Source organism: Lissotriton helveticus, chromosome 2_1 (assembly GCF_964261635.1).
Source record: "Lissotriton helveticus chromosome 2_1, aLisHel1.1, whole genome shotgun sequence".
NCBI lineage: Eukaryota > Metazoa > Chordata > Amphibia > Caudata > Salamandridae > Lissotriton > Lissotriton helveticus.
Genome location: NC_136059.1, coordinates 1406693401 through 1406720773, shown reverse-complemented (window position 1 = coordinate 1406720773; position 27373 = coordinate 1406693401). Strand labels below are relative to the sequence as shown.

The window sequence follows — 27373 nt, the reverse complement described above, 5'->3', positions numbered from 1 at the left end:
AGCCGATGAAGATTGCTAAGTTGCCTTGAAGCGCGGGCTGGTTCATGTAGCAGGGCACAAGCTGTGGGTAGTGCATCATGTCACCTACTGGCAGGGCTGCCCAGGAGGATTAAATGCAGGTACGCGTGAGCAGGGACTCGCGTGCAATCCATGCGCCGGTGATTGCGGTCAGAGAAATGGTAGAGAGAACAAAAAAATCACCTACTCTACCTGACCAACACAGCTCCAATCCCTCTGTGTATATAGTGCTTTTAGTGGCCAGCAATAAAATCTGAATTATCTTGTGGGCCAACCATGATCTCTTCCTGTGATAGCTTGGCGTCACTGTCCCACGGTTTTGACTCCTTTACTAGATGTTGAGGTCTCCTGAAGTCCGAGTTCTTACTCCTCCGCTCGTTCCGAATGTGAAAATGAGGGTTCTTAAACCTTGAGATGTTGTCCAAGATTATTAAGAACTTACATCAGTAGATATGCCATCCATAAGCAGCAACTACCCCAGGAGAAACACTGGTCACATCTTCAGTTCAAAGGATCACATTCCTATTCCTTGGCTACCGCCCAACAACAATTCCAGAACTATAGCATCAGGTGCAATTCAGTGTATTACATCACACTCCGAATACCACATGTGCTTTGTAAACCTGAAGAAAAAACGCAGGCAAATGTGGGATGTCTTCTACATGGAAACAGCCATGGTAGGGGCTTGGCCGGGAGCCGATGCGAGTGGGAGCGGTCTGCGGAGCTTCGGCCGGCAATCCTGAGCCCCAGGCGCATTAATTGTCAGCTAACTAGGCAGCTGAATAACCCTAAAGCACGCCGCTCCAACAAAAATTACCCAGCGGACCTGCTTTGCGAGGCTAGCGGATTAATTCTGCCCAGGGAGAAGCGGCCCGAACGAAGTAAGATGACGGCGGGGAGGTTAAGGGGTGGAAACCTCCCGATAGCGCAGCCGGAGACAATGGAGATGGCGGCCGGTGGAAATCACAGCAGGCATCAGTGGAGGAGATCATAGATAAGGAGGCTGGGCCCGGGACCTGCCACCGGAGGTTTGAGAAGAGTCGTCAGGCGAGATGAGGCAGAACTCAGGTCAGTGCTGCGACTTCCACCGTCGGTCAGAGAGGCCTGCCCCGGTGGAGACAAACCGGTAGGGGGTACCTTCCCTGAGCAAGCGCCCTGCGAAACTTGAAATAAACGCCTGGCGACCCTCTTGCTGCTGTGGTGGAAGAGACGACTGTGCGATGAGAGCGGCCGTGCAGGTGACCCCCCATGTGCTGCATAGTAGCAACAGAACGCGCGGCGACTGGGACAAATCCAGAGACAGAGAAGGGCACCCCTCCCCCATTGATAAATGCAGACCGGAGAGGAGACTGGGCAGTCCGCCCCGGGCGCCTAAAGGGCCAGTGAATGATGGTGCAGTTTAGTGGAACCAGCGATTAGAAGAGGAGAAAAGCGGAGGCGGACCCGGCTTTAGAGGGTGAACTGTGGGCATTGCCAATGTAGGGGCACGAGAGGTGAGAGAGCCACCCCCCCTACTCAGAGAATATGCTGGCCCAGTGCCTAATGAAAATGAAAGTGGGCAAGATTTGGAAGACGTGGGCCTCTAGACTCAAACCAACAACCAAGGTGCAGTGATACTAACTGCCAGTAAGTGGGCAGCAGCCCGAGAATAGGAGTGAGGCGGTTCCTCATAATATTGTGGCGTTTGAAGTGCAAAGAGATGGAAGGGTGAAGACCTACAGGAGGCAGTGTAATTTGCCCAAAATAGCGGAGGACGCCAGAAGGGGTGCAGGAAGCGACCGCCTGAGGATAGTAGGTGCCATAGCCCGGGGGTTTGCGCGCTCTGGGCTTGGCCCACCCAGTAACAAAGGATTGAGGTATCGCCCTGAGAGGCGCCCAGGGGTCAGATAGGAGAACAGCCTGCTGGGACACGGGACAGGCACAGAATTCGTTGAAGACCGGCTTTTACTGACAGACCTCCCCTAAAAATCTGGAAGAGAGACCCATTGAGAGGGATGGGGAAACCATCTAAGAGGAGGGGGTACAGCCCCCTCAGCATGGGGGCCACAAGAACCCAGACGGACGACAACAAAGAGAGTGTTGAGTCGGGGAAGGATGTGGCTGCCATGCGCCCCACCTTGACAGATATCATGCAGGCTATAACGGCATCCAGAGAAGCCCTAGAGGTGAAAATAGATGCGATAGGGACCGATTTTAAGCCTGCTGAAGGATGACCACCAAAAGCTTAAGGAACGTTTGACGACTACTGAAAAAGCGCTCACTGTTCTCCCTGAAGCAGTAGTCGTACTCCAAAAATCACTCTGCGCCGTCGAGGCCCAGATTATAGTTCTCGAAGCACGAGCTGAAGACAGTGAAGGGAGATCGCGTAGAAACAATCTACCCACAGTAGGAGTACCTGAGAAAGCGGAAGGCACAGACATGGTACGATTTCTTGAGGAGTGGATTAAAACCGAGGTAGACCCAGATGGGCTATCAACTTTTTACGCCCTGGAGTGAGCTCACTGGGACCCAGCCAGACCACCGCGACCTGGAGCCCCACCTCGACCCGTAGTGATGTGACGCCTTCACTTTCGGACAGAGATCCTGTGCTGTACAAAGCTTGTCAAAAGCAAGACAAGCAAATGGACAACAGTAAAATCATTATTTTTCCAGACGTTACCAGGGAAGTGTAGCGGCAGAGGACCTCATTTCTAGCCTTCAAAAAAAACTACGGCAACTGCAAATTGCCTATGCAATGTTATCCCAGCACGATTAAGAGTTGCGGATCAAGCAGGAGTGCAGTTTTTCATTACGCCACAAGAAGCATGGGAATGGTTGGACCCTTGAAAAGGCAGTGAAATGCGTAATATTACAATAGAACGGACACAGCAGTCTGCATAGAAGAACAAGAATGCAGCTTGTGCGCCTTCCTCCAGAGCGACCAAGCGGCAGCAGAATTCACCTAGGGGGGGGGGGGGGGGTCCAGTCCTAGATCGAATAAGAGTGGTCATGATGCGGACAAGTCAGATGGGTCCTTGGCTGCCGGCGCTAACGAAGATTCAGACGCGGATTTGCCGGAACTCACACCCTAAACGGGCGGATGATATTGTTTGAGGGGGAGGAGTTGGGTAGGAGAAATTACTGATCTTCATGTCATCTGATGGGCGTAAAACTGAGTAAGGGGCTGCAGGAGCTATAACTCCTAGTTGCCAGAACACAGTAAATGCAATGCATACCCGGGGCTGATGATATAATAAAGCCGAGACACTTTGGTGTATGGCCTGATAGTGCTCCAAGGCCTGCAGGGTAAGCTACACAGCCCCATAACCATCAGAGGACCTTTTTGGAACTTAATTTGTGTTTGGATGGGAACTAGTTTGTACTTGTCCTGGGGAGGAGGAGTTGGGGTTATTCTTTCTTGGGGTTAATTCTAGGGGCCAGGCGTGTCACATGTAAGGGAGCGTCCGGGTAGGAGATGGAGTCAACACAATGGCTCCCCCAATAGATCTTAAAAGTATATTGTGGAATGTACAGGGGATGCACACGTTATCGATACTTCATAAAATACATGCCTACTTAGTGAGGAAAAGGGTAGAAAATTGCGTTGCTTCAGGAGACGCATGTCGTGGCAATAGAGGGAGCTGCACCAGCGCAGATGGAGATGTCAGGTGTTCTATACCAATTACTCTGCACTTGCTAGGGGGGGTTCTGATCTGGGTGAGGGCGGGAGTACCCTTTCAGTGTACGAGCCAAATGATTGACCCGGAGGGAAGATATATCATGCTCTCAGGCCGATTGGATGGCCGGGCTATAATCCTGGGTAGTCTATATGGTCCTAATACGGACAGGCCTTGTCTTTGACACAGCTCTTCAGAACGTTGTTCCCAGCACTGACAGGTTTGGTAATACTAGGGGGGGATTTTAATTGCATTACAGACGTGGGATTAGATCGCTCTCACCCACCACTCCCTGATGCTTCTACATATAAGTTAGCAGAGGTGCGCCAAAATTAGCAAACGAGGTGGGGATTAGTGGACTCCTGAGGGCGCAGCACCCTGGGGACAGAGACTATTCCTTTTTTTCAGCACTGCACGAGCTCCATATCCGACTAGATTCTATACTATGCTCTCCTGACGTTCACGAATGTGTGCAAACTAGCTAATACCTTGCCAGAACAATCTCAGACCATAACCCAGTATTATTGGGGTTACTCTGGTCCCGTGAGAGACCTAAAATTTCGACTTGGCGACTGACACCAGAAGCGTTGGAAGACCAGGCCTTCCAAACGACAGTGGATACTGCTATCGGACAGTATTTCGTAGAAAACACCAACACGGCGACAGCTAAATTAATAGAGTGGGACGCCCTTAATTCAGTTATATGAGGGTGGTGTATCTCGGAGTCAGTGGGGGTACGGAGGGTACCGTTGCATGACACACTGACAGCTGAGCAGAAGCGCTGAGACCTGGAGAGAGAAAGGCCAGAAAAGAGACAAATGGGAGGAGCTCCTGACTGCCAAGGAAGCAGTGGCCGAGCAAGTGGAGAGGCTACGCCGCTTCGATTACAAAAGTTATGTGGTTAGGGCCCCCTCTGAAAGGGATAAATATGGGGCCTTGTTGGCCTGGTTGGCTAATCTGGCCCGAACGGGATCGGTAATATTAGAGCTTGAAAGGACAGCGGGAAGAGACCTTCCACCGCCAACAGGACATTAATGGGAGGTTCCTGGAATACTACACTGACTTATGTAAGAGTGGATTGTCCCCAGCTAATGAGGAACTTACTGACTTCATAGGTTACGTGGAACTCTGGTGGTGCCTGAGGAAATAGCAGAGACCCTGGGGGAGATAAAGTGATGAGCGAGGTGAGGGGGACCATAAAGACCATGACCAGAATAAGAAATGGCCTATTAGCCCCCAGACTGGTAGAATGAAAAATTTCCTAGCTAGCGTAACGGAAAGTTTCAATTCTATTAAGGACTCTGAGGTGAGGATTATGCCTTCTTTCTTCATTTTATTCCACAGCAGCAAGAAGGTAACAACAAAAAACTACTTTTCCCATGAACCACAGGGAAAATGTAGTGAAAGAAACAATCATGACAACAACCAATCATGAGTCAAGACCATGTCCAATCAGGGGCAACCAGCCCAATATAGTCCTTCACTAGTGTCCATTCTTCCTCTTTCTGAGCGCGACAACAGCTGACCTGCATTCTTCAGACATCTTGTTTGTGGGCGTCAGAGCCTGTAGAGAATAGGGACATGTTACCCAGTGAACACCAAATCCATGTCACACAAGTTAAAGCAGCATCAATCAACAAAGTAGAAACACATTTCATAGAAAAACTGTTACTTATTATCTTACAGGGAGGGATCTCCTCATAGAGCAATGGGCGGGATAATCCTCGCCTCCGAGTCCTTAATAGAATTGAAACTTTCCGTTACGCTAGCTAGGACATTTTTCATTCTATGGCAGGACTGGAGGTGAGGATTATGCTTGTTCAAAGCGTGCCCACAACCAGTTGAGCCATATTCAGCGCTGGTTTGAAATAGAACCTCTTAAAGGTAGAGTCCGAAGACCAATCTGCCGCATTAAGGATGTCTTCCAGCCTTGCACCTAAGCCAAAGGCTTTCGAGGCCATCGCTCCGCGAGCGGAGTGTGCACCAAAATGCTCCAGACTAATGCCGGCCTCCCTGCATAACCCACCTAACCCATCTGGCAGTCGTGGATGAAGACACTGCCTTAAAGGGCTTCCGGAGTGAAATAAGCAGCTGCTGCTCTCCAGGGGGACGAAATTCTTCCGTCATTTCTTCATATGCCTTGAGGCACTGAACCATGCACAACTTTGGTGAGTCTGGAAACGCTGGGTACGAAATAACCCTGGTATGACATTTAGTGCGTCGTAGCAGGGTAAAGGTTACTCCTTCAGGAGAAAAAATCATACCCGTAATGTCCAAGGCCCGGACATCCGAGACCCGACGGCAGGAAATCAAGCTGAGGAGCTGAGCTAGTTTTGCAGATAGCTCCTTGCAAGACAGGAACCGGTTAGGCTGCCAGGACAGAAAAAGGTTCAGAACCTGATTGACATCCCATAGGGAGGAATAACGGGGCTCAGGTGACAAAGACAGACGAACACCCCGTAAGAGTTTGCAAACCAGGGGGTGTTCCCTAACAGGGGTACCATTGATCGGCACATGACGCGAGGAAATCGCTGATCTAAATGTATTTAGAAATTCACCACGGCAACAATGTCGGCGACCAAGGGATCGTAACCCCGTCGCAAACACCAACAGGACCATCTGCCCCATGCGGACCGGTATCGTTTAACCGTACTGTCCGCCCAGGCTTTGGAAATTAGGTCCTCAGCCTCTCTCGAAAGGCACAGGGTTTCCCATCTACCCCGGAAATCCACCATGCCATGAGAAACAGAGAGCCCACTAACACCAGCGGGTGAGGATTCCTGTCCGGATCCGTGAGAAGGGCTGGAAACTGGGGGAGTAGAATTGGAAAATCCCATGAAAGTTCCAGAAGAACTGGAAACCACACTTGCGACCTCCAATGGGGGGAAATCATCACCAGATCCGCCCCCTGTCTGCGAACCTGAGAGGAAGAGCGAGTGATCATCGCAAAAGGGGTGAACGCGTACCCAATCCTGGAGAAAAGCATCTGTGGCCTCCGCTGATGGATCCGGCCGCCAGCTGAAGAACCGAGGAATCTGGTGGTCCAGGCGGGACGCAAACAAATCCGCCGTAAACGGACCCCAATGAACGCTCAAGACTGCAAAGACGGTACGATCCAACATCCACATGCTGGAATCCCGGAAGTGACGTGACTGGTAATCCGCTTCCGAGTTGTCCCGACCCGGCAGGTACTCTGCCGTGACCGAGATTCGACTATCCAGGAGATTTGACAGTCCAGCCAGTACTGCCAAAAACTCGCCGCTAGGTCAGAGAGGGCTTTTGATTTGGTGCCCCCCAAATGGTTCACATACCGGCTCGCTGAAACGTTGTCCATCTTCAGGAGGACACAGGACTGTACTAAATCTCTCGTCCAGCACCGTACGGAAAAGGAACCTGCCAGAAGCTCCAGACAGTTTATGTGTAATTTCTGCTCTAATGGAGACCACACACCTCCTGTGGACAGATCCCCGCAGCGCGCTCCCCAGCCGAGCCTGCTGTCATCGGACTCTATCACCAGATCTGGGGCCGAACCGAAGATCGCATGCCCGTTCCAGGCTTCCATGTGGTCTAACCACCATCTGATCTCGGCTCTCACTTCTGGCGTCAGGGCCACCTTGTGGGAGTAAGGGTACCCCTTCCGGAGGAAGTACGCTTTGAGGCACTGCAATGCCCTGTAGTGCAGGGGACTTGGTAAAATGGCCTGAATCGAGGCTGACAGGAGACCCACCACCCGCGCAACCTGACGGTGGGAGACCTGGTGGGTGGCCAGAACCCGGCGCAGTTCGTGACAGATCTTGGAAATTTTCCACGCCGGGAGGCTGAGAGTAGATGAGGTCGAGTCGACGACGAACCCCAAGAAGGTAAGAGACTGGGTCGGTTGGAACAGGGACTTTTCCCTGTTGATCACAAAACCAAGACTCTGTAGGAGGGCTACTGCCATGTGAAGCTGAGCTTCCAGACGACGAGGGCACGAAGCCATCAAGAGGAGGTTGTCTAGATATACAATCATTCTGACCCCTCTGGCCCTCAAAAACTCCACCGCCAGCTTAAGGACCTTTTTTGAAGCACCAAGGTGCCGACGAGAGGCCGAACGGGAGGTAGGTGAACTCGTAAATGTGGCCTCCCCACACTAACTGCAGGAACTTCCTGTGTGCGGGAAAAATAGGGACCATCAAATATGCGTCCTTGAGGTCCAAACGGACCATCCAGTCGCCGGGGCGCAACACATCTCGAAGGAGGTGAATACCCTCCATTTTGAAGTGGCGGTAAACCAGTCACTCGTTGAATTCGCCTAAGTTTATGACAGGTCTCTTGCCGCCATCCGTCTTGTCCGCCAAGAAAATAATGCTTAAAAACCCTTCTGGGTGGTGGACCGAGCGGGAGATGGCGCCCTCCGCGTCCACTAAGGCGGTATCTGAAGCTGAAAATTGAATGGGGCTAGGGGGACAGGGCTGTACTGGGGACCCTCTGAACTCTATTTGGAACCCCTGGACCATCTGGAGAACCCACGCATCGCGTGTGAGAGACAACCAAGCCTGGGATCACTTTGCCAACCGCCCCCCTATATCTGATGGGGAAGAAAGGTGAACACTCACCGGGGTTTGTGTTTGTGTGAATCCCTGAAGAGATCAAACACCGCGTCGCGTCTCAAACAGCCTCCCGCGCCCTCTAGTGGCGGGAGGTCATCGAAGCCTAAGCCAGCATCGTGCGCGCCGCGTAGGGAAGAGGAAAGCCTCCGGGAGAAACGCATACGAAGGTGCCGCGCGAGCCCCCAGGGGGGAAATGAGAAAAACGCTGACGGAAATAAACGGTACCACAAGAAATACCTGAAAAATACCGCAAAGTATGAACGCGCCTCAAGTCATAGACAGGCAATCACAGTTGAATGTACAACGCACAATGTAGCGCTAAGCATAAACAGCGAGGAAAAATAACATTTAAACAATCCCAAGCACTAAGCAGCCCCAAAGGAACTGGAGAGTACTTATCTCTGCTGCGGAGCAGTGAAGAAAGAGGAAGAATGGACACTAGTGAAGGACTATATTAGGCTGGTGGCCCCTGATTGGATATGGTCTTGACTCATGATTGGTTGTTGTCATGATTGTTTCTTTCACTACATTTTCCCTGTGGTTCATGATTTTATGATGGCATAAGGTCTGGACCGGTACAGCAACCGGTCTCAATCAGGACGTGATAAATGGCTGTCTGATCCTACAACAGGCCCATTGCATTCCCTGGCTTGCATACGTCAAAAATGTTATGAATGATTTAGGCTGCCCGAGTATTTTGTTAATTCCGCCAGCCTGATCACTCTCACAAGGAGGGAACTAAAGCGATTATGTATTAGTCATCTGGAGATGATTAGTTTTTCGTCTAAAATTGTGAAACCATCCATCAAAGCTAACCAATTGCTCTTGACGCAACTAGGAATACAACCCTACCTAAAAAAAAACAACAGGGACCTATGACAGGCTGCTATTGACTCGCCTAAGATTAGGCAATTTTCACAATATGGTCACATTCCCTTAATGTAAACGACTGGTCACGTTCCCTATGCCCTTGTCCCGATCTAGCTGCACAGTCTACAATTCATATTCTTTTTTTCTGTACGTTTTATAGTTTAATTAGGAAAAGATGGATTCTGCCTATTTTAAAAGTGCTAGGACCGAGACAATGTCGTCCTGCTTTCACAGTTACAATTTTTAGATGATGGCATTTTTATGGATCACATAGCCAATTATTTGAAAGGGGTGGTTAGATACAGGAAAACCATGCAAGGCCCCTCCTTCTCTTAAACGTTTATTATTTTTTGTATGTCTTGGTTGTGTACGTCAATTAGTTTCAGTACTAAGTGTAACCAATGTTGTTTTTAATGTATTAAATTTACTTGTATGAATTCATGTATCTTTGCTTTCAATGTATTGTGCTTTTATGATTTAAGCTTTTTAAAAAGAATAAAGCATATTTGATTTGATTTGACTCCTCCTATCACTTTGCCAAAAAGAGCAACTCATGCGTTGAGGGATGTCTCACTTCTGCAGTCTTCCCCAAACAAAAAAACTGTTTGTTGCAATAACTGAAATAAGGAGAAATGATTAATACAAGTTCTAATTACAAAAGTAATTGCCTACTTTTTGACTTTTTTATTTCTGCCAACAGATCAGCAATTTAAAGAAAATCTTGAAAGGAATCCTAGATTACAACCATGAGGTAAGATTTATTTGTGCGCCATTACTAGTGTGCACCTTTAGTTAATGTTGTACTGTGGTATCTTGCATACTCTTGTGTAATGCTGTACGTAAGATCTTGTCAGTTGTACCGGTCCGAGTAATGTCTGCTAGATATGCATGGCTGTTATTGTTGCCTTTCTTTTAAAATTGTATTTGAGCAGTTCGCAGAGCTAACATTTTGTCAAATAAGGTTGGATTTATTTTCTTTGTTATATTTTTTTATTTTGCTGTAGGCACATGAGCTTTGGTTGAAAAGTTCTGAAGTGATGGAAGGGGTTAAGCTTAAATATAGCGAGGGCTTCATGTACTCGTTTCCCTCGGCTGTTGTCTCATTAACAGGTAACAGTGCATAGCTCATAATGTGCTGTTTCACTAACGTGACAATAAAAAATGTAAAAGTAATGTGATTGAAATTTTACATTGAATCTTAAGAACTTTCCATGGGAAACTACTCTTCCAAGAGAGTGGCAGTAAGCAACAAGATATTTCTATAAAAATAATAAATGTTTGAGAGCATTGTACTATGAAAAACGCTATCCATCCGAATAATGTGCACCAGAATCAGCAATGCTGAAATAATGAGTTTCCAGGCTTTTAACGGCTGGGAAACAAAGTTCAGTTCATAAATCATAAGTCTCTTAAACAGTAGATACAATACACCTTAACATACCTTCTATTAAAAACACCCCAAAATGTAAAACCATTACAAATCTTGTCAAGGCACTGGTAACGTCCATAAATTGCACTGAGAATAGAAATTTCACAACCAGTAGTTTTGAGATTATATTCTACTTTCAAAGGTTTGGCTTTAAAAACAAGAGTTGTAGCACCACCAGGCTGTAACAATATAAATATTGGGGCACACCAGAATTTCATATCCCATTCAGATTCCTGAAGGTTTTTTATGGCTAACAGATGTGCTTACAAAGGGTGTTGTTTTACCCTGAAGTTTAATATCGTGCTACACATATGCTGATTAGGAAGGCAGTATAGATATTGAAATGAGGTGTAGTTCTCCCATGACTCTTTCAAGTCGGGCAAACCAAGACTTTAATAAAGAGTTGGAGGGTCATATTATGTGTTTAGATATTCTTTGTTCATCTCGATTCCCACTAGTTGACCAGCAGTATGGAATTAAAGGATCATTCAACCCCCAAAGAAAAAAATACCCTGCTGTCATTTATTTTTGCCTCTAGCATAACCTTTCGAATATGTCTAGTGATTATGAAAATATTCTGATCTTTCTGTCTTATTTAAAGCATTCCAGCCACACAAAATTAAGGTTTACATTGAAAGTTTGGATGTGCTATGATGTGAAGAATTTTTTGTTTAAACTTGTTGTTTCTGAAAGAGACACGTTAGTGATAGATTCCTTACCTTAGAATATTCCCCCCAGTATCAGACTGGATCCGGAAAGTTTTGCTTAGCAGTACCCCTCTGCTTCGGTAGGTGGCATTGTGCGGCTCCGCGTCCATCACTGGCGTGGTGAGCGCCGAGATGACATCACGGAGACTACTTAGGTGCTACCCAAGTGCGTTGACGTCAGTTCTTTCTTTTTCCGCGCCGAAAGCGCAGATCCGGATTGAGCACGTACCCAAGTCCCTTTTTTTTTTGAAAAACCACACGGGCCGGCCGCTAACAACAAGGCATGGTGCAATACAAGAAAATCAGTGGTCGAAACCCCAGCGGTCAGGCGAGAACAGGATACAAAGTGCCGCACAGAGTGTAGAACAGGATAAAAGACTTTTCTTAATTTAAATAAAAACTTAAAGAAAACAAACACAAAAACAAAGGCGAATAGCATAATGAACAGAGTCAGCCCTAAAGGGGGGGGGAAGCTCACGAACAGGAGATACAAATTGCAAGCAATAGAATGAGTCAGGGCGGGGGGACAGAGGGGAGGTCAAGCAAACCATATGATTAATGAACGAACTGACGGGAATGCCAAGTCAGGGGGACAAGGGGACATCAGGGGTCTCTACCAGGGGAGGAGTACAGATGTTCCCACGATAGGCATTCCACTGACTCCAGATCTTCGTCCAGGCCCCTGGTCTGCCCCTAGCTGTGTACACTGTCTTTTCCCTGAAGATAGACCAGTCCATATTTTCTTCCCACACAGACACTGCAGGGGGCCTTTGCGAGCCCCAAAGCTGCGCTATCTCGTTTTGCAACCATGTACCCCAGGGTCGCCCATCTCGTCTGGGCCACAGTGTAATCATTGGGTTCCCACACGTTCAGCAGACACCTCCGGGCCTCAGGCAACAGGGCAATCCCAGTAACATCAGCCATCACCGCAAGCACCCTAGTCCAATAATCAGCCACCTCCGAACACTCCCAAAGGATATGGAGAAACGTAGCACTCATCCCGCACCCACGTTTGCACAAACCATCCGGGGAGAAACCCATTGCAACCAAACGAGGACCAGTAACGTACACACGGTGTAATATCTTGAGCTGGACAAGACGGAGCTGGGCGGGAATGGCGACCTCTTTCGGGGAAGACAGAGCCGATTGCCAGTCTTCGTCGTCCAAGTCCAGCCCGTCTCCAGTCCACACTTCTCGAAGCCGGCCGAGTAAATCCGCACGATTGTTGATCAACTTCTTGTAGATCAAAGAGATAGTGCTATCAGGGAGATGACCGTCAAGTATACGATCTTCAAGGGGGGAGGATTCAGGGATGGCGGCACCGGAAACCAGAACCGAAGTCAGAGCATGACGGACCTGCAAATATCTAAAAAACTCTCTGTCACTCAGTTCATATTCATTCCGGAGGGCCTCGAAAGACTTCACTGCTCCGTTCACCCAAAGGTCACCCACTCTACAGATACCAATCATGTCCCAGCGTTCAAACCCCTTCGTAGTCCAGAGACTACCCAAACGTTCAGACGCATAAAGTGGAGTCGCCAGCGTGACTCGATCATCCCAGCCCAAGCTCACATTCGCAGCCCGCCACACACTAACAGCAATCCTAGTCGGACCCGTAAGGCAGAGCCCAGCCGCCCTGGAATAAAGCACCCTATTGAAGTCTCCACCCGGCAATTGGAATTTGTCCATTTCAAAAGCCGGATTCGCGCCGGGGGAGTACATCGAATGGTTGATGGCGGACAACTGGGAGGCCCAGTAATATCTTCTGATATCAGGAAGCGCCATACCCCCGTCATACCAAGGGATGGTGAGCTTCGCAAGGGCAATGCGCGGACGCCCGTCCCAAATCAGTTGCCTCTGTAAACCCTCTACCTCCCGGAAATAACTAGTAGGGATAACATCAAAAGAATTCTGGAGTGCATAAAGAAAGCGCGGTAGGGACATCATCTTGAAGAGGGCGGCCCTGCCCAGCGGCGACAAAGGTAACTTACGCCACCGGGCCACGTCCAGCCTCAATCTACGAAGTGGGGGAAGGAGATTGCGTTCGAAGCGGAGCGACGAGTCCAGTGTAATAAATATCCCCAAATATGTAAAGCCCGTATGAGTAACCTGAATGGGAAATCTACGTGGTAGCGGAGGCAAGCCGCCAGAAATAACATACACACAGGATTTAGCCCAGTTTATAATCAAGCCAGAGTTCTTGCCGAACGAGGTAAGGACGTCAAAGAGGACATTCAGAGATTTACGTGGGGAGGTAAGATAGAGAAGAATATCATCGGCGTAAAGCGAAACGCGATCCTCAAAGTCGGGGGACCACCGTATACCTTTGATAGGCGGCTCCCATCGGAGCCACGCAGCGAGCGGCTCCAACGCGAGAGCAAAAAGCAGCGGAGACAAGGGACATCCCTGCCTGGTCCCCCTACCAAGGGAAAAGGGTACCGACACCCGACCGTTAACAACGACCTGCGCCAAGGGGTTGGTATACAACAGTTTCACCCATCCGATAAACTCCGGACCGAAACCAAACTTCGCGAGGGCAGCCCAAAGGTAGGGCCACTCTATCGTGTCGAAGGCCATCGAGGCGTCCAATGAAGCCAAAATGGCCGGTTCCGTCAGAGACCCCGCCCTCGCAAGGACTCCATGAAGGCGTCGCAGGTTAAGGGCCGTGTTACGGTGCGGGATGAACCCGGATTGGTCCGGATGAATCAAGTCACCAATGACCACCAGCAGACGAGTGGCAAGAACCTTGGCTAGAACCTTAGGCTCAGCGTTTAACAGGGAGATAGGCCTATATGACGCACAAAGGTCTCGGGGTTTACCTTCTTTAGGAATAACCACTATCGTGGCCAGACGCTGGTCATAGGGGAGCGTGCCTAGATCACGGGATTCCCGAAACATCGCTCGAAGATAGGGCGCAATCTTATCAGGCCGCAGTTTGTATAGCTCAATCGGCAGGCCGTTCGGGCCCATGGCCTTGCCCGAACGGAGAGATCGAATTGCCGCCGCTATTTCGTCCGTAGAGAACGGGGCCTCCATAGATACCCGCTCCACCTCCGAAAGGCAGGGCAGATCTATATCACGCAACAAGAAGTGGGAGTCATCTTCGTCCCTAGCCGACACCGGGGAATAAACCGTACGGAAATAATCCGCAAAACATTCCACTATCTCACCCGGGTCAGTCACTCTCACACCATCCAAAGTCTGAATCACAGGCACAACACGATTCGCTCTTTCCTTCTTGTCCAACCAGGCAAGCAATTTACCCGCCTTATCCCCAACATCGTAAAGTCGGCCCTGTTGTTCCCTATACATCTTCTTGGCAGCATCCGTGACCAGGGACTTGTAGTCAAATTGCTTCAGACTAAGGGCATGGAGTTTGTCACACGTAACACCCGACTCCAGGTCAGCCTCCAACCCAAGTATTTCTGTTTCCAGAACCACCACCTCCCGATTCCTTGCCTTCTTAGTTTCAGCGATAAGAGACAGGGCCTGCCCACGAATCACAGTCTTAAAGGCCTCCCATAGGGACACTGCAGAGGAGACGGACCCTTCGTTGTCCAGAAAGTAGTGGTCTAAGGACTTGAGCAGTTGATCACGTGTCCCAGGAGAGCTCAAGTACCAAGGATTGATAGGTGCCACCCGCCCCACTGCTTCTATGCCCATTTCAAAACAGAGCCAGAGCGGGGAGTGGTCAGAGATGCCCCGGGCCAGGTGTCTAATCTCCCGGACCGAGGAAGCCTGCGCCGCCGGCATGAGGAAATAATCAAGGCGGGACAAACTCCCATGAGCCCCGGAGTGGAAAGTATATTGGAGCTGGGTGGGATGCATAAGTCTCCAGCAGTCCACCAAACCAAAGGTATCCAGGAAGCCACCCAGCCAAGCTTGGGCCGAAGGGGTATCCCTGGGGGGGTGACGATCAACCAAACCCGAAAGAACAGAGTTGAAATCACCAGCCAGGAAAAGAGCACCATCAGGAAGTCCCAACAGCACTCGGCCAACATCAGAAAAGGTGGAGGTCTGCAGGCCAGGGGGTACATAAACGGTAAATAGGGAAAGGGTCTTGCCCTCGTATCGTCCCACGAGGGCGGCATAGCGCCCTCTATCATCCAGGAGTAACTCGTCTATCTCAAGGGGAAGGGAAGACCGGACAAGGATGCCTACCCCTCTGGAACCCGTAGTAAACCCCGAGTGTGCAACAAGACGATAGCCCCACCTATTCATCGCATGACAAGTATTACCCACTAGGTGTGTCTCTTGCAAAAACACAATATCAGGAGACAGTCGTCGCAAATATCGCAACACCACCCCCCGTTTTATACGATCCCCCAAACCATTGACATTCCACGAAACAAACCTCAACCCATCAACCCCCATCCCAACATGTGATGCAGGAGCCACCCCACAAAGAGCAAGACACTGAAAATAAAGTTGCAAACATTACATCGCCTTGAAAAAAACAAAACACAACCACAAACACCCCACCAACCCACCCCCCAACACCCAACGCAACACCCCCCACCCTGCACCCCTGCAATAGACTAGAAAGCCACCCCAACATGCAGTGTGCCTGTTGCCCAAACAACCCCATTCTACAGAAAGACCCCGGAGGAGGAAAGGGCCCATGTCCCACCCGCCACCCCGAAGGAGGAAAAAGATGGGGAGACACAGAAAACAAAAACCACACAACTACGGAACCCCAGCTGAAATTGTCTTGTTACGGAGGCAGAGATATTGCTGTCAGCTCTCCACGCCACCCTCGGCCCCACCCAGGAGCCCGGCGGGATCAGTCAGGTTAGTCCGATCCGGCAAGGAATCCAGCCAATCACTGACGGTCCCAGGTCGATCAAAGAAAAATGTCCGCTCATTGTACTCAACTCGCAGCCTGGTGGGAAAAAGCATGGCATATTTCAGTCCCAAGTCTCGGAGACGCTTCTTGACTCCACGGAAGCCCATTCGCTGTCTCTGAACCAGTTGAGAAAAGTCCGGATAGAAATTCACAGTAGCATTCTCAAAAGCCACCGGGCCCTTCACTCTCGAGGCCTGCAGGATAGCGTCACGGTCCCTGTAGTGAAAAAGCTTGGCAACGATGGGCCTCTGCAGCGCGCCTGGCTTGCCCTTCCCACCCGGAACACGATGGGCACGTTCCACCGCAAAGAATTTGCTTAACCCAGACGGAGCAAGGTAGTTCTGAACCAGGTCCTCAACAAGGAGATCAACGGAGTGAGCCTCAGGATTTTCCGGAACACCAATTACACGCACGTTACAGCGTCGTGCCCTGTTCTCAAAATCCTCCAGACGATGGGACATGAAATCGTTTGCCGTTCTAAGATTGCCAATCTCCGTCTGAAGCTCCGAGACGTCGGTCGTGAGACTAGTCGTCTTGAGGACCAATGACGTCACCTTCTCATTGGTCTTAGACAGATCAGCCCGAATCAAGTTCACATCAATAGCCACAGTGTCGATTTTGTGGGCCAAGGCTTCGTACTGTTGGCCGATAGTCTCCTTCATGTTAGAGATGGCGCCCATGACGTCCTGTAGGGATAGCTACGCCATCGGGTCCCCCATTGCACTCGGGGTAGACATGACGGCACCCGGGGACACTTTAGGCTGGGTATACCGGTCCATGATGTTAGACTGGACCGGGCCCCCACGAAGGGGAGTCTTGGCCTTCCGTCTCTCTTGGTCCCCTCTGCCAGACATGGCGGAGAATGAGCCCCCGAGGGACCCTCGCGACCTGGTGAAAATGGCCGCCAAAAAACAGGGCGCCACCGTCCAGAAATCACCAACGGGGGCAAGTCAAGGTGGGAGACGGCCCAGACAGATCCAAATCGAGAGAAAGGCTCCCTTACACTGCTTCGTTGTTGGGTCAGCCACCGGCCAGACACATCGGTAGAGAGACGTAGTCAGAGCGGGAATCGAAACCGAAAGTTAAGAGGGGGACTCATGAGTCGAATCCCACTGCCGCTGTTGTTCAACTTAGACACGGCATCAGAGCCTCGCCAGGTCCCGGGAGCGCCCCGAGGCAGGCCCCGGAAAGTTCGATTCGACGTATCTTCGGTGCCCCCGGTCCAATTCAAAATCCGAAACCAGTATTGAGATCAGCCCAGGTTCCTCTTCAATAATCCATTTAAGAATCCAGGATATTTTCAGGATATTATGCCGGGAGTGGCGGGGGTCCGGAGAGCTCCGAGCTCACGCGGCCATCACAGATGCCCGCTAAGCTCCTCCTCTTTTACTACTTTTTGAAACTCTTGTCTCCTGGTGCACGTAGGGATGCCCGGCTTTAAGTCTTGTGGGTCGTGCTGCCATAACATGTCGGTGGTGAACCCCCATGATGTCTGCCTCTACTGCCTGGAGACCGACCATGACTCCCGGGACTGTCGAGCCATGGCCCGAAGGCCTTGCGGGAGCGGCGCCGTAAGTTGCTGGAGGTCCGGCACTCTTCTCACTCTGCTCCGGGTCTAGCAGCCGTTCGCGGGGCCGGAGCCGTTGCTCCTCAGGCTCTAAGTCGACGCCATAAAAAGAAGTCGAAGAAGCGTATTCGCTCTCCGACTTGCCCCCCCGTCGCTCTTCGGAGGTGGACGAGGGGGATAGGGGCTCTTCCCTTGCGGCTCCTCCGGAGCCTGGACATCCCGCGGCCTGCCCGCCATACCTGGGTCTGTTGGCGACTCCCGAACAGATGCAAGAGTTTCATGCTGCCATGGGCTGCCTTTGTAGGCCTCGGGCTCCCGTCGGTGCGCCTGCGGTCCCCGTGGTCCCGTGTCCAGATCCTGTTGGCCTGGCGGTACCGCCTCCAGCGCCATCCCCAGAGCCACAGGATCCAGCGCCCTCGGCTCCGGCGCCACAATGTGCATCGCTACTGGCTCCGGCCCCGGCGCTGCCCTTGACTCCGGCCCCAAAGCCGCCCGTGGCTCCGCCACAGGTGTCGCACTGGGTGTCGTTTATCCCACCCCTGCACCGGTTCCTGGACCATTTCGTTCTGACCTGGGATCCGCATTGGGATGCGGCTCCGGGTCGGCCCCGACCGGCGCGGTTTTCGGCACCATTCGCGGCAACACTTGCCCCTTCTCCGGCTCCAGCCCTGCAGCCGCGGCCGGCTTCCTCGACTCCAGAGCCGGATGAGAACTGGGATGGCTCCGAGGACCCCCTTGCACGGCAGTGTGACTCCGAGCAGGATTGGGTGGACAACCTTCAAGATGCAGGCAAACTTGATGTGTCATCTGCCCCGGGGTTTGCCTACCCTCCGCCTACTATGGAGGAGTGCTCTTCCTACACTATGGTGCTGCGTCGGGCAGCGGAGGCTATCCATCTCGATCCCTCTACGGTGGCCCTCAAGACCAACCTCCTTAAGGAGGTGCTGCAAACGGCGGCTACGTCGTCTGAGCCGCTGCTCCCTTTCAATGAGGCCCTTACCGAAGTCCTCTTGGGCACTTGGTTGTGGCCGGCCTCAGGGGTACCAGTGGATAAGAAAATCGCTAGGCGTCATCGCCCGGTGCCTGGTGATCCTGCCTTCTTGACCACTCATCCCACGCCTGAGAGCCTGGTCATTCAGGCCTCGACGTCGCAGAGTGCCTTTCCCATGGCTCCTCCGGATAAGGATTCGAAGCGGCTGGACCAATATGGCCAGAGGTTGTTCTCCTCAGCCAGTTTGGGGTTGCGGTTGGTTAACACCGCCTGCTTATTGGGCCGTTACTCCCACACGGTGTGGGATTCGGTAGCAGAGGTCTTGCCTCAGTGTTCTGAGAAGGTCCAGGCTGTGCTTTCCCAAGCGATTGCGGAAGGCAAGGATGCGGCGAAGTTTGCCTTCAGGTGTGGTCTGGACACCGCTGATTCGTTGGGCAGGGCGATTTCAACGACTGGGGCGTTGCGGCGCCATGACTGGTTGAGATCTACCTGGTTCTCGCCCGATGTCCATGGCTCGCTCATAGACATGCCCTTTGATGGCTTCCGCCTCTTTGGCGACAAGGCTGATAATGCCCTCGAGCACTCTAAAGACTCGCGGGCTATGGCCAAGTCTTTGGGTCTGTCCACGAAGAACTCTGCCACGCCTGGGTTTTGTTCCTTTCCTGGCCAGAGCAACAGCACCCAAGCTCGCTCCTCCACAAAACCTGTGCAGAACCAGCCTCAGCGTGGACGTGGGTTCCGCATGGGTGGGTATGGTGCACAGCGAAGGCTGTGGATCCCCTTTCTGCCCCTCTTTCTGAGGTTCTTCTGTTCCTTCTGTTTGACCCAGCAGGGCTCTGCTCTGGGCACTATCAAAGGTTATCTTTCGGCCATCTCTGCCTTTCTGCGGCTTCCAGATCAGCCTTCTCTTTTTAAGTCCCCGGTTGTTAACTGTTTTCTTAAAGGCATTGCGCATCCGTTTCCACCAGTACCCTTCATAATGCCTCAGTGGGACTTAAATCTTGTCTTGACTTCGAGCCCCTTCAGAACTGTCCTTTGCGTCTTCTCACTCTAAAAACAGCTTTCCTAGTTTGCTATCACCTCTGCCAGAAGAGTGAGTGAGCTCCAGGCCCTTTCTTCCAAACCTCCTTTCCTTTCTGTTCATCCGGACAAGGTGATTTTAAGGACCTGTCCTTCTTTTCTGCCAAAGGTTGTCCCGCTCTTCCACTTCGGGCAGACCATCACTTTGCCCACCTTCTTTCCGCCTCCCCATCCTTCAAGGGAAGAGCAGAGGCTCCACCGTCTGGACCTAAAACATGCGCTCGCATTCTATCTGCAGCGTACACAGCCGTTCCGGGTGGATGATCAGCTTTTTGTTGGCTATGTGGGTGCCCAAAAAGGTCGGGCTGTGTACAAACGAACCATCTCCAGGTGGGTCGTTCTGTGCATCAAAGCATGTTACTCCTTGGCCAAGCAGGAGCCTCCTGTGGGGCTGCGTGCCCATTTGACCAGGGCAACTGCAGCCACTACTGCCCTGGGACACGGCGTTCCCTTTCAGGACATTTGTCAGGCTGCTGCGTGGGCCACACGTTTACAAAACTCTACTGCCTTGACAGTCGGGTACGGAGAAACGTCTTCTTTGGCCGTTCTGTGCTCCGTGACTTTCTGGTGTAATTTTGTTCGCAGACCCACCACCGGGATTGGTATTGCTGGGGTATCTATTCTAAGGTAAGGAGGGGGCGCTAGTGAGCCCGGAGCAAGATGGCCGCACTTTAGTGTTGCTCTGCCGGTTGAGACAACCATCCGCCTACTATCCTGATTGACTGACGCCATACGGAGCTTCCACACTCAGACTCATAATCCTTAACCCTATGGATTATTTTGATACCTGTTGGTTGCAGATTGGTGCTTTTACCATCTGTGGGGTTCTGGCGCGAAGTGGCGGCTCCGCTGTTTACTCTCTAACTGCCTGCCTGCTGTGGACTTCTCTGCAGTGGTCTGTCGCTGCCTGCCAGATTGCCCTATGCTGTATTGCGGAGTGGAGGCTTGGCCGCTCTGACGCCGCGGGCTTCCGAGACGCTGTGGACACCAGAACCCTGCGGGACTGCAGCGTGAAGGTAGGCCGCCCGCCTGCCTCGCGGCTGTGAGCCTGACCGCTGCGGGGTGTGTGATAGCAGTGCATGGCAGGGGATGGAGTGTCTTCGCCGAAAAAAGTTTCCGACGCCCCGCCTTCGGGCCCGGCAACGAAACCGAAACACTCGGTCTCCCATCATGGTGGTTCAGATAAACGACCCACCCAGACATCGACAACGAAGCTCCATATCAAGGAAAGCTCGAAGTCGAAACAGTCCATGTCGGCACCGAAACACGCTTCGACGTCGAAAACAACCTCGACACCGAAGACACACTCGACACCGAAGACATCGGATCTGAATAAAATCTCGGTGCCGAAAATACAAATGGACAATCAGAAGAAAGAACACCTGTCGGACCCGAAAACTGCGGTACCGACATAGGAATATAAAACCGATCCTAAACAAAAGACTCTGTTTATTGATCCACAAACTGGCAAGGTAGTCACAGAACTACCTAAAAAGAGGAAAAATGAACAATCGGACGACAAAACTCCTCCGAAGAAGAGAACAATGGGGACAAATGCAACTCCTCCCCCTTCCCCACAACCTAGAGACACACCCTCTTCTCCTACTCCTCACAATAGGCCAACTATTCCTCCCACACGACCATCTACACCTACAACAGATGTAGAAAGTGACACAGGGGAGGGAGAACATCCTGGGGATGATGAAGACACAATCCCAGAGGGGGCAGACCCATGGGAACAGTACAATGTAGGGTCAGATAACGATAACGACCCCGAATTGTATCCGTCAAAACCTTCACCTCCTGATGATAATACTGGTTTTGCGCAACTCATTAATAGAGCAGCAAAATACCACAAGGTAGAACTACATGCAGAACCTCAAATAGAGGATTTCCTATTAGAAACACTACCTGCTGCACAAAGAACATCAGGAACACTACCAATGCTTAAGGGCATTCTCCATCACACATCAGAGATATTCAAAGACCCGGTGAGGGCTAGGGTACTGAACCCAAGAATTGATAAGAAATATAGGGCAGCTCCAAAAGACCCAATATTCATCAAAGGACAAATTCCTCTAGACTCACTAGTGGTCACAAACGCTCGTAAGAGAGCAAACTCTTTATCTACAGGAGAAGCTCCACCTCCTGACAAAGAGTCTAAGCTAATAGATGCCTCTGGCAAGAGAGTAGCATCTCAGGCGGCAAACAGCTGGCGCATAGCTAATACACAAGCACTACTTGCAAGGTATGACAGAGCGCATTGTGATGAGTTAGAAAAACTCATCACACATCTCCCTAAAGAACATCAAAAGAGGGCAGATCAACTCATACAGGAAGGGAAGTTAATTACTAACACTTCAATCAAGTTCGCCCTAGACGCGGCAGACACTGCAACAAGATCCATAAACACAAGCATCATGTTAAGGAGACATGCATGGCTCAGGGTTTCAGGGTTCAAACAAGAGGTGCAAACTTCATTACTGAACCAACCTTTTGATGAGAAAACACTTTTCGGCACAGGGACAGATGAGGCCTTAGAAAAGATGAAAAAGGATACGGAAACGGCTAAATCAATGGGAGCATTGCAACAGCCGACCCAAAGAGGTTCCTTTCGTAGGTCCACCTATAGAGGAGGATCCAAAAATACAGGTACAAGCCAGCAACAAACCTCTTTTACACCGACATCACCCAGAGGTAATTCTAGAGGTAGTTACAGAGGTAACAACAACAAGGGTAGAGGTCGCGGAAACAACAACAACCGCAACTCTCCAACCCCAAAGCAGTGACTTCATACAGCTCCCCCCAGACCATATAACACCGGTCGGGGGACGCCTATCACAGTTCCTACCTGTCTGGGAAAACATCACATCAGACCGGTGGGTGAGACAAATTATCCAACATGGTTATTGCCTGGAACTCACATCTACCCCACCAAACATCCCCCCCAAACAGCGTCCAATGAAACAAGATCACTTAACATTGTTAAAACAAGAAGTACTATCTCTACTACAAAAGCATGCCATAGAGAAGGTTCCAAAGCAACAACAAGGAACAGGAGTATACTCCCTATACTTCCTAATTCCCAAAAAGGACGGGTCTCTAAGGCCAATACTAGACCTAAGACCTCTCAACGCATACATAAATTCTGAACATTTCCACATGGCGACGCTCCAACAAGTACTTCCTTTACTGAAGAAAGGGGACTTTCTTTCTACACTGGATCTAAAAGACGCTTACTTTCATATCCCGATTCACAAAGCCCACAGGAAATATCTAAGGTTTGTGGTAGAAGGACAACATTATCAGTTCAAAGTCCTTCCGTTTGGTGTCACAACGGCACCAAGGGTGTTCACAAAATGCCTAGCAGTGGTTGCAGCCCACCTAAGAAGACAACAAATACATGTCTTCCCATACTTGGACGACTGGCTAATAAAGGCCAAGTCACAAGAAGAATGTCTTCAGAACACACAGAAGACAATTCACATGCAGCACCAACTAGGGTTCACTGTGAACTACACAAAGTCACACCTGCAACCAAGCAAGGTTCAACAATATTTAGGGGCTACTATAGACACAGAAAAAGCCAAAGTATACCCCAATCCAGTCAGGATCCAGACAATGCTTACAATCATTCAAAGATTTCAGCCACAACACTCACTAACAGTAAGAGTGTTCATGCAGCTATTAGGGATGATGTCATCCTGCATACTGCTAATACCATATGCCAAACTACAAATGCGTCCGCTACAAGAATGTTTAGCGACACAGTGGAATCAGGCTCAAGGACAGATTACAGATCTGGTGTTGGTAGACGACCGCACACACCGCTCTCTGAAGTGGTGGAACACAACAAACATTGCCAAGGGGCGGTCGTTCCTAGAACCAATTCCACAGGTGACAATAACAGCGGACGCATCGCTCACGGGATGGGGAGCGCATATGGAGAAATATACAGTACAAGGAAGATGGAGTGTGCAGGAAAGAAGGCTGCACATCAATCATCTAGAACTACTAGCAGTGTTTCTAGCATTGAAAGCCTTTCAAATGCATGTTACCAACAAAGCAGTCCTGATCAGAACAGACAACATGACAGCAATGTATTATATTCAAAAACCCTTAACTTATGTTACAATACAAGATGATTAACTATCTTTATTCAATTCAATGAGTACTCTCCTTCTTTCTCTGTCAGCAATGCTAATTGCATGCATAATTAATTGACTATACACTATTACCTGTCAGGACATTGTTTCTTAATGCATCTTCCTTACCCAGTCCTGAACTGGTATATGGGTCACACTCCTGTAAACTTTACTACTCTGTGCTGCAACACGATCGGCCTGGATGTAGTTTGCAATTAGCATATTGATCAGGCTCCGCGATTGCTTCTGCCAGCCTAGCTCCTCAAAGGGAATTGTAATTGTTTCCTCCACCTTATCGGCAGTTCTTGCTGCGAGGCCTGAGCTGGGTGATTGTTGACATTGAGCGTGCTTTGCTAACTCCAGTGCTTCATTGCGTGGTGCCCTGCTGCGAGCCGCTGGTGGTGTGAAATTGCTCCTCTATGGAATGTGGGCCTTATTGAGACTGTGAGCCTGGCCAGCTGCCTATATTTGTTCAAACGCTCTGGGGTGTGCCTGTTCTGGTCACTTGTATTGTACTACTGCCACTGGTCTCCCTTTAGTCATTGAACTCCTGACTGGGCCTAACCCTGTGTTCCTAGGTGCACTGCTGTGTCGGGAGGAGACACGCCTTGCTTGTCGCCTGATTTGTCTACTTAACCCGCTTTACTATCCCTGGCTCCCGATCAGGCTAGCAGACATCCCTGTCATTGTACTCAGCTGCCATTTTGTTGCGCCCGCCCTCACAGTGTGCACTTGCCAGTCTTCCCACCTAATTATGGGGCGAAAGGACAAACAACAGGGAAAATTAAACTTTGAATCTAAGAAAAACCCTAAATCCCATACCCCAAGCGCTTCTGATGCTGAAATGGATCCTGAACCTGTTTCGGGCGCAAAGCTGGAGCGTTTGATGATGGCAATGCAACAGAACCTTCACACCATCGACTCCAAAATTGATCACCTGAACCTGCGCATGGATACAATGGCATCTAAGCTGGATAAACATGGTGCGCAACTTGCCGAGGCTGAGCGGCGCCTTTCCACTGCCCAGGACAGAGTTGAAGCAGTCAGCACCTCCTGCAAGTATGGAAAAGCTATTAGAGGTCATCAGAGCCAAAAATGAGGATATCGAGGCTCGGTCTTAAAGGAACAATTTACGAATAACTGGCATTTCGGAGACAACCAATACCGGGCCTATGGGACTCTATGTGGAGACGCTTCTTACATCTCTTCTGGGTGCGGAGCACTTTTCGAAAGTGCTCATTGTGGAAAGAGCTCACCGCTCCTTAACTGCCCGACCTATTCCAGGAGCGTCGCCCCGACCCACTTTATGCACCTGCTTTGCCTCTTTTACAGCACCCTGAGGACCCTTAAAGATATGAACATGGTCACAATGGGGGATGTGTATCCCGGGTGCCAATTCATTACATTGACATCGCTGACTGCTGATGGCGCTATCCCACATATGCACCTTTTTGTTTACACTAGCCTGCGGTCAGCCGTTCATGCGTTGTATTCACAATTTCCTGCTGAGCCACCTGCACTAGACGCACTGCAACTTTTATATACCACTACCTCTAGGGTGAAACTGGTCACTAGATTATATCGGGTGTCGCAGAGGGAGGTGGTCACTTCGGGAGTGGCTGCCTTACACATGACTGCTCTGTGATGTACCCCCTTGTCATCTGTTTTCTTTTTACCGTATGAATTGCCCGCTCTGTGATTGTCTATGTAGCCTTGATATGTCCCAACTGGAAACATCACCTTATTGTAATGCACTGATATTGACTTGCTTGCCTTGTACTGCACCCCTTTCTGTTGTTTACGGTGTTATTTGAAAAATGACTAATACAGAAAATAATAAAAACAAAAAAAAAAATCTATTCTAAGGCAAGGAATCTATCACCAACGTGTCTTTCAGATGCACAAGTTACTGATTGTGTAACGATATATCTGTAAGAGACGTTAGTGATAGATTTCTTACCACCCCACCCATACTCCCCGTTCTGCGAACTGATTACTAGGGTTAAGGTCATCCTTAGGGCTCTAGTTTTATGCACCAATGGTCAGTATCTTGCATGGCTCTGCGTTTCAGCGCGGAAAGTCGTGTACAGAACTGACGTCAGAGCGCATGGGTGGCGCCCAAGTAGTCTCCGTGACGTCATCTCTGCTCTCACGACGCCTGTAACGGACGCGAAGCAGCAAGACTCCACCTACCGGCGCACAGGGGTACTGCTAAGCAAAACATTCCTGATCCAGTCTGACGCCTGGGGAATATTCTAAGGTAAGGAATCTATCACTAACTAATGTCTTTTACGGATATATTGTTACACAAGTAGTAACTTGTGCATTAAAGATCAAACTGCACAACCAGCATCTGTTCCGTATTGCATTATGTTAAAAATCAAGCCATTCTGCCCTCCAAGAATTAGAGGAAACGCTGTACTTGCTGATCTATCAGAAGCCAGTAAAGCTTTTCTTTGAACCCTTGATATTTTGTTTGCTTCCTTTTCATGCCAGATTTCTCTTGAAAGTTAGTTCAGTGATCTAAACAGGACTCCACCTAAGTAAATGCCTTGGGTTTATAATGCCTTTTCAAACACAAGTGCATAGCTATTCCATGGCATTAGACATTTTCTAAGGCGATGGGTACTAGAACTCACCAAAAAATCTGAATTTATCAAAACCAAATAGCCTAGGTTTATCCTTGTATAAAATAATATATTTGGAATCATTGATAGCATGAATGAGGCCCTGGTCTCTGTTGGACTTGGCCCATTTTCCCAACATTTTTCGCTTTTCACCCCCCTAATTTAGGATGTCTCCCCCATGGTAGAAAGTTGTATAGGTCATGTGTGGTATGAGATGCCCCGTTTAATGTGAAAATGTAACGCAATGGTTTGTGCACTTATTAACCCCCATTGTAGAAATGTACCCTGGTAGCATGTCGCATTTAAAATGGATGCCATGGCTGTGTGTGGTACCACCTGACTGCAGTAGGTTAGCAGCCTAGTTGTTTGGTTCCCAGCCATCCCAGCTTTTGGAAGGAAAGCCTGGCACCCAGGGTGCTCTACTCCTCCCCCTGAGCCAGTTAGAAACCAGCTCCCCAGAGGATTCTAGAAGCTTCTGGCACTGCCTGATAGGTGGGGTGAGGGCCGTTTAAGAAGGCGGGGCTGTGCCACCATGTGCTCAGACAGAGCAGGGACATGAACGTGAGGGGACCTGCTGCCAGGCGATTCCGCCACCTAGGCCTGTGTGCTGGACCCTGCACCCCACCAAAACCCCTCTGCTATCCCCAGGGCTAGTAGAAGCCCCACTGAAGGTGTACAGGCTGCTGTACAGGAGGAGTGCCACACTACAGTGAAGGATGGTGAAAGCCTACCGCCCTGTCCTGATGAGTACCCACTGACTGCTGACCTTGCCCAGTAGTGCCTGCTGCTCTGCCACCCGGACCCTAAAGGAGTGCCATCCTAGGTCCCTGAGGCTGCTGGGACCTTGC

At 50.2% G+C, this 27373-nt stretch overlaps 1 protein-coding gene across 3 annotated transcripts in view; it reads left to right on the top strand.

The window, feature by feature from the left end:
- The window catches only part of HOOK3 (hook microtubule tethering protein 3), a 1014571-nt gene that overhangs the window by 172972 nt on the left and 814226 nt on the right, over positions 1–27373 (top strand). For all 3 annotated transcript variants that reach the window (XM_078676339.1, XM_078676338.1, XM_078676340.1), the window contains exon 4: positions 9834–9884. In XM_078676339.1, the coding sequence (XP_078532465.1) occupies positions 9834–9884 (51 nt within the window). The remainder of the gene's footprint in view (positions 1–9833; positions 9885–27373) is intronic.